This window comes from Typha latifolia, chromosome 2 (genome assembly GCF_019914945.1).
Source record: "Typha latifolia isolate L0001 chromosome 2, TyphaL0001v2, whole genome shotgun sequence".
NCBI lineage: Eukaryota > Viridiplantae > Streptophyta > Magnoliopsida > Poales > Typhaceae > Typha > Typha latifolia.
Genome location: NC_133087.1, coordinates 12,480,059 through 12,487,717, shown reverse-complemented (window position 1 = coordinate 12,487,717; position 7,659 = coordinate 12,480,059). Strand labels below are relative to the sequence as shown.

The window sequence follows — 7,659 nt, the reverse complement described above, 5'->3', positions numbered from 1 at the left end:
TTAAGTTAGGAAAAATGTTCACCTACATACGTCAAGTCCACCTTTAGAAATGACCATAAAAAATTTGTAATGAGAGAGAGAGAGGGCGAACAGTAAAATATTTTGTTGACCATCTTTCTTCATCATACCTTCTATACACAGCACTCTAGTTAAAATTCATAAAATGCTAATCTCAACATCCATATCTTTTACTATGGACCAGTGGAATTAAGCTGACAACTGAGCTACAGTATTCGCCCTAAGTCTGGCAAACTTTTGGCTATCATAGATAGTATATGACATATAACAACTAGCTATTAAAGTATAAATGTCAGTATAAAACGGTCTCCTGTCACAATGCAAGTAACTGAGTCATCACACGAAGAGCTGACGCAGCAAGTGGTTTAGTTTGCCCGTGAGTCTCCGAGCTTTATAGTATATCATTAGGAACCTAGAGAGAGAGAGAGGCGGAAAGAGAAGGGGATCAAAGGCTCATAGCAATGGGAGAAGAGATAGAGAAGCCAAGTATGGAGTCTCCTCTACTCACAAGCTCTGGTACTAATGAAGAAATGGAGTTTTTAACCGAAGTAAAGAAGCAGCTATGGCTGGCAGGGCCATTGATAGCAGGATGCATCCTGCGGAACATCATCCAGATGATATCAGTCATGTTTGTTGGCCATCTTGGGAAGCTCTCGCTCTCTGGTGCTTCCATGGCCAGCTCCTTTGCTGCAGTCACTGGTTTTAGCTTGTTGGTATGTTTAAATTCTCCTCTCTTATCTCCTCTGTTATCCAATAGTATGTCTAGTCTTTGAGATTTTAGTTGATTGGAACATCCAAGAAACAGCCAATTTGATTATGCTATTCGTCTTTATGCTAATCTGACTCATGAATTGGTGCTGATGTAAATTTGGGCCTTTCTGTCATCTTAAACTTATAGTTTAACAAAAATGTGAAATTGATGAGGATATTGATAACCAGAAAATGGCGTACTATAGTTTTCGTATACATCCATGCAACCGTGAGACCAAAGTAAACCATCAAAAGCATTGGCAAATTGCATAGAAACGTCTGCATGGACCTTTCAGACATACAAATTGTTTCACAAGAACTCAAAAGTAGCGTGGAGAAAAGATTCCACAGGTCTTGGAATATTTTGACAGATCTTGCATGTTAATTGCAGTCTAAACCTACAATATAGACAACATGAAATATTCACTTTGTTATATAATATAGAATTGGGCTAAATTCAATTTATTCAATAGTGAAAAAAACTTAGACATGCGTATATAACTTAAACGTCTGCTAGGTGCGTTCGAACGACCAAAACACTAACTCTGTATGTCTGAACGCATGAGTCCACATTCAAACACAATCCGAGTGTGTTCGAACGCGGTGTGAACGTAGTGATTTGTCTGCTCTAGATTTTAAAAATCTTCAGTCCGAATATTTTTAAAACTTATAAAATGCTAATTTATATCTATAAAAACCTTAGATTATATTAATGTATGCTTGCAAGTCAAAAAACAAAATCAGAGATCGAGTAATTCAAAAAAAAAAATGCCATCTTAAGCTCTAGGTTCTTGACCAAGCCACCCTATTATTTCTCCAAACATTCCAAAAACTGTATTTTAGATATAGAACAACATGACTAGATATGACATGTGACTAGTAAAACTAGTAAGCTACAAATAAAAATTACTACATCGCTCCCCTAAACACCTAAATACTCTAGTCAACTCTTTAGACTCCTCTCTCTCTCTCTCTTTTGGCTCAAATTAACAAAGGTTATTCGCGAAGAGGAGAAAAGTTGCGATTGAGAATTAAGAGGACATTGTCAAGCATTGATCTGTGCGGAGCTTGCAAAGCTTGTATCCTTTCTTGGTCAACTCATAACTCCACTATAATCATAGAAATCCTAGCAACTTTTAATTTCAAATCACTATTTTGGTTACTGAGTTGATCAAATCACTCATGCATAAATTGAAACTCCCCCTCTTGTTCATAGGAGTCATCATCTAAACTTGCCTTAAAAGATACCACCTCATGTAATGCACTTGATTCAGCGGCTAAAGAGAAACTCGATTTTAGCAAAAATGAAGAGTCGTATGCTTGACTCCTCTTCATGGTAATTAAATCTAGCAATTTCTGAGACTTGACACAAGCTTCATTTGGGTCAACCCTGACAACTTAGTAATGAAAATTTCAAATGGCAAGCCCTCACGAAGTGCCTCTTTCAATGCAGTAGTCCTTATACTGTCATACATAATGGATATAAGATCCATAGAGATGTCTACGAGCATAGCATATAGAAAAAAAAAATCGATCATGATTTATACTTGTATGCCAAGTCTTTTGTATGACATTGTGCAGACTATAGTATGAGAAAGAGAGCCGATGAAAGCTAAATAATTCTCTTGGTCTTTCTCGAAATCATTCGACTCATCTGACTCATTTGACTCATTCTAAGAGACCTTCATAGCCTTACCATTCCTCTTGTATCGATTAAGACATTCCTATGCTTTGTGTCCAAGACTAGAATATTTATAGCAACAAATTTTACTATCACGATTTTTAGTTTTCTATTTAAAATTATTGTTCCCACCCAAATATTTAAACTTATAAGATTCTTCTCTTTCTCAAAATTTTTGTTTTTCTCAAACTTCTCAACATTGAACATTTTTAGCTTCTTAAAAAATTTAATAAATTTTTGACAAACATAGCCAACATCTCACCATCTATTTTGCTATCATCATCCGACTTCTCTAAATTTTTTTGACAATCGTTAAGGTTATACCTTTGGATTTCCTAGGTTTAGAAAGATTGGGCTCAAACATTTATAGATTACTTACCAATTGTTCAACCTTCATTGTATTGATGTCTTTACTTTCCTCAATAGCAGTGACTTTAGTAGGGACCTAAAAATCTTTCGAATAATTTTATCTTCAGAAATTTTTTCTCCTAAGTTGAAACTAGAATTGACTATGTCACTTAATTTTTGCATAAATTTCATCAAATGTCTCATTCTCCTCTATGCTGAGAGTTTCAAAACTAGCTATCAATCCCTAAAGTTTCAAAAGTTTAATGGCCAAGGTTTCTTCATTTGTAGTTTTTAAGATCATCTAAATATCTTTAACAATCTCACATATATAAATTTTTTGGAATTCATTTGAAGAAACACAATTGAAAATATCATTAAATGTTTGCTATTCTAGCCAACGTTTTCAAAATTTGACATATCCCAAGACTTAAGAGATTTTTCAACTAACTTATTGTTCACCAAGTGCATCGCTACACTCCAACCGTTCACAACGGTTCACAATGGCAAGCCAAACTCATTCATCTATAGACTTTATGAATGCACTCATTCTAAGTTTCCAATATCCATAGTTTGATCCATCAAGAATGGGAGGTCTAATTGAAGATTGTTCATCTCTATAGAAATCCATGCCTAGTGGATTTCTTTCTAAGGTAAGAGAGCCTACTTTGATACCAATTGAAAAACTTAGCCACATTATGATCTATACCTTAGACAATATTTTCACCCCTTTGCTTAAATAGATATGCAAAATATAAAATAAAGAGTAACACAAAAATGAACACCAAAATTTTTTATATGAAAAAACTACGGATCAAACTCAGATCAAAATTAATAACTAAACCTGTAGCAGTTTACAAGACTAACTTACAAAATAGTCCGTCGATCCCCACAAATTTGTTTAACTCAGTCTTGCTCGCTAGAGCTCATGATTCACTACTTCCAACCTCCTTAGAGTTAGGGTATCCCAATCCTATATAGGTTAACAAGATAAGGCCAAATACAAGTCGAAGCAAGTCTTATGGAAGTCCAGAAATATAATGTTATGTAGGGGTGTTTGAATGCAACCCATAAAAGTGTGTTCGAATGCCCAAATACACCCTTCTATATTTGTGAACGCGCTTGAAATCTTGCAAGGTGCATTTGAACGATCAAAACACCATCTTTCAATGTGAGAACGCTTGAGTGCGCATTCAAATGGCTGAAACACATTTTACTATATGTGTGAACACATGAGACTGCATTCGAATGGTTGAAACACATTATTTGTACGTGCGAACACTTATGAACACTTATAGGGTGTGTTCCAACGACCAAAATACCATATCTGTATGTGCGAACGCGTGATACCTCATTAGAACACTATCAGACTACGTTCAAATACGATGTGAACGCAGTGATTTCTTAGCTCTAGATCTTAAATATCTTTAGTTCAAATACTTTCAAAACTTATAGAAATGCTCATGTATAAATTTTAAAGTACTTAGATTATTTTATATATATTTGCCACCACTAAAAATCTAACAAATAGTAAATCAAATATATCAGTCAAAAACAAAATGAGAGATAAAGGAATTCTTAAAAAAAAAATAGTGTCATCTCATGAAGCTTGTATTTCTCCTGTGAATTCCAAGTTCTTGAGCAAGCCAACCTATGATATCTCCATACATTCCAAAAGCTGTCTTTTAGATACAGAGCAACATGACTAGACATGACATGTGACTACTATCTACACAAAAATAACAAGGACAGTTGCATCCATGCCCATCTACGTCTCTATAAGTACCTTGCATATAAGATATTTCTAAAAGATATGTAGGTTGCTTCCTCTGTCCAATATGATATAATGCTGAGAGGCACTATATAGAGCAAAAGAGAGGAAAGGAGAGGAAGGAGAGATAGCTAGAAAAGACATTCATGGAATCGCCTCTTATCACTAGCTATGATGATAACAGAGAGGAGGTGTTAACTAAGCAAAGGAGAGGAAGGATTGATGGAAAAGCCATTAGTTTTTCTCTCTTGTTCTCTTCGACTTTTATCTTTTCCATCTCTTTAAACATCTTTGTCGAGAGGTCCACCATCAGATTGTAGAACCCCTATTTGTCCCACATCAATTAGTCTTAGTGCTGACTGCTAATCTGCAATCATGAAGAAGTTTCAAAGTCCTAGACGTTGTGTCTCATGTTAGTTCGTAGCTCCCAAGGATCTAGATTAACAGCTTGCTGTAAAATAGTTTGATCATTCATGCCTCACACATTCCGTACAATTTGATGAATGATCGTGTATGTTCTTAAAATTTCTGGAACTAAAACTACTTGTTCTATGCCCTCATCGGATGCAGCTAATATTGTTGCAGTGGCAAAATGAAAAGTTTAGCATATTAATATGAGCTAATGATGCTTATCTCGACATATGTCTTCTGTTAAAGCATTTTACTATTGAACTTGGCTGTTTTTACTCTTCGAGAAAATTTGTTATAATTATGTTGCGTGAATAAAATTGTTTCCTTTGTTCTGTGGTTAGATGGGAATGGGAAGCGCTTTGGATACGTTGTGCGGCCAGGCCTTTGGAGCAAAACATTTCTATATGCTTGGAATTCATATGCAAAGGGCAATGCTAGTCCTCATGCTTGTAAGCATTCCACTTGCCATTATTTGGGCCTGCACGGGCCAAATTCTTCTTTTATGTGGGCAAGATCCAGAGATTGCAATGGAAGCTGGAGTATATGCTCGATGGATGATCCCATCTCTTTTCGGATTCGGTCTTGTTCAGTGCCACTTTAGGTTCCTACAGGCCCAAAATATTGTTTTCCCCGTGATGCTAAGTTCCGGGATTACTACACTGCTTCATATACCTATCTGCTGGATATTGGTATACCCGTTAGGCCTTGGCAGCAAAGGTGCTGCCCTTGGAAATGGAATCTCTTATTGGATCAATTTGTTACTATTGACACTTTACGTTAAACTTTCAAATAACTGCAAGGAAACTTGGACTGGCTTCTCAAAAGAGGCTTTGCACGATATTCTCAACTTCACAAGATTAGCTGTTCCATCGGCATTGATGGTTTGGTAAGAAAAATAACATATCCATTTAAGTAACAATTAAGTGTTTTGAATAACTATTTTAAGTATATCATATGGATTGAGACAGCTTGGAGTGGTGGGCGTTCGAATTTCTAGTGCTTCTTTCTGGTCTTCTCCCAAATCCGAAGTTAGAGACTTCGGTGTTATCAATAATGTGAGAGCAGTTTTTATAAAAAAATTTCCTTTTATGCTCTAATGACACAGACTCTTTAGAATGTTCTTAACGACAAGAACATCACTTAAGTTCCCAATTTAAAACATCAAATGTTCTATGGTTCTCTGACAATCTTGTCCATTAACTAAAAGCTTCTCATTTCCTCAGCCTTAACACAACTTCAGCGTTCTACATGATCCCTTTTGGTCTTGGTGTTGCAGTGAGGTTAGATTATTTTTGGCTATCTTCTACCATCTACCATCTTTAATACCTTTGCATATAACTTTTTCCTTTTCACAGTACTCGTGTCTCAAATGAACTCGGTGCCGGACGTGGACAAGCTGCTCGTTTAGCTGTACGCGTAGTGTTATTCTTGGCCATTGCAGAAGGCTTGATAGTGGGATTGGCTCTCATATTATTGCGTCGTGTTTGGGGATATGCATATAGCAATGAAGAGGAAGTGGTGAAATATGTAACGATTATGTTGTCAATTCTTGCAATATCCCACATTTTTAATGGATTTCAAAGTGTTCTTTCGGGTAACCGATATGCTCTGGTTTGTGATTAGGTTCTTTTTCTTATATCATTGTAGACTAAATTCTTGAACATGCAGGAGTCGCCAGAGGATCTGGTTGGCAGAAGATTGGCACTTTTGTTAATCTTGGAGCATTTTATATTTCAGGCATTCCTTCAGCTATTCTCTTAGCTTTTGTTTTTCATCTTGGAGGAAAGGTGGTTTTCTTCCTATTTTCTTCTTTATTCCATTTTTTTTGGCTAATGATAGTGTTGATCTCAAACTGACAAACACGTATGACGATGAACAGGGTCTTTTGATAGGAATCATATGTGGCATTTTTCCACAAGCGTCGATTTATTTAGCCATTACCCTACGCACTGACTGGGAGAAAGAAGTAAGCATTATTGACAAACTTTTCTCCAGTGTTCCTACTATTTTCTTGTACTTGTAACAAAAGGAAAAACCTGAACTCTTTCTCATTAATATATATATAAGCTATAACATAAGAACATATGTACATCATAGTATTATTAAACTACCTATTTTATCGAAAATTTGGAGCTTCTTCAGAAATTTCTCATATTTTAACCTTTGGTTCATAGAAATTTTAGAATATCCATTTCTAGGAATCTCTAATGTCCTCATCTCAGCTAATTTAAACCTTAAAGAAAGTTACTATGTATAAATTCATATTGTAGGCATCTAATGAAGTTCTGTTTATTTCCCAGGCAAGGAAGGCACAGGATAGAGTATTCAGCTCCACCATCCCCACAGATATTGTAACATGATGTATCAAACACTAAATAAGATCAAATAAAAGTTGAAGAATGATCAAAATTAAGGAAAAACCAAATCCAACTTTGCCATTTTGGTCGTAGAAGTATGTCAAAGTGTATCTATCATCTTCCAATATATACAGAACTAGTATTTTGTAACATGACTACTTATATATACGCTTGAAATTGTTGGGAGAAATTGAAAAGATAAAATCTCAAAAGAAAATAGAAAAAATTGACACTCAAAAATAAAACCAAACTAGAAAAAAAGAGACCAAATTTACTTATTTTTAATAATTTCTCTATATTTATGTATGTGGTTTAAATAATTTACC

At 35.3% G+C, this 7,659-nt stretch overlaps 1 protein-coding gene across 1 annotated transcript; it reads left to right on the top strand.

The window, feature by feature from the left end:
• Positions 1–465: 465 nt before the first annotated feature.
• Positions 466–7,336, top strand: LOC140782344 (protein DETOXIFICATION 16-like). The gene is made up of 8 exons (XM_073128863.1): positions 466–731; positions 5,318–5,862; positions 5,945–6,031; positions 6,200–6,256; positions 6,332–6,570; positions 6,645–6,763; positions 6,856–6,942; positions 7,277–7,336. The coding sequence occupies exons 1-8, from the start codon at positions 480–482 to the stop codon at positions 7,334–7,336; spliced, it is 1,446 nt and encodes a 481-aa protein (XP_072984964.1). The 5' UTR covers positions 466–479.
• Positions 7,337–7,659: the final 323 nt, after the last annotated feature.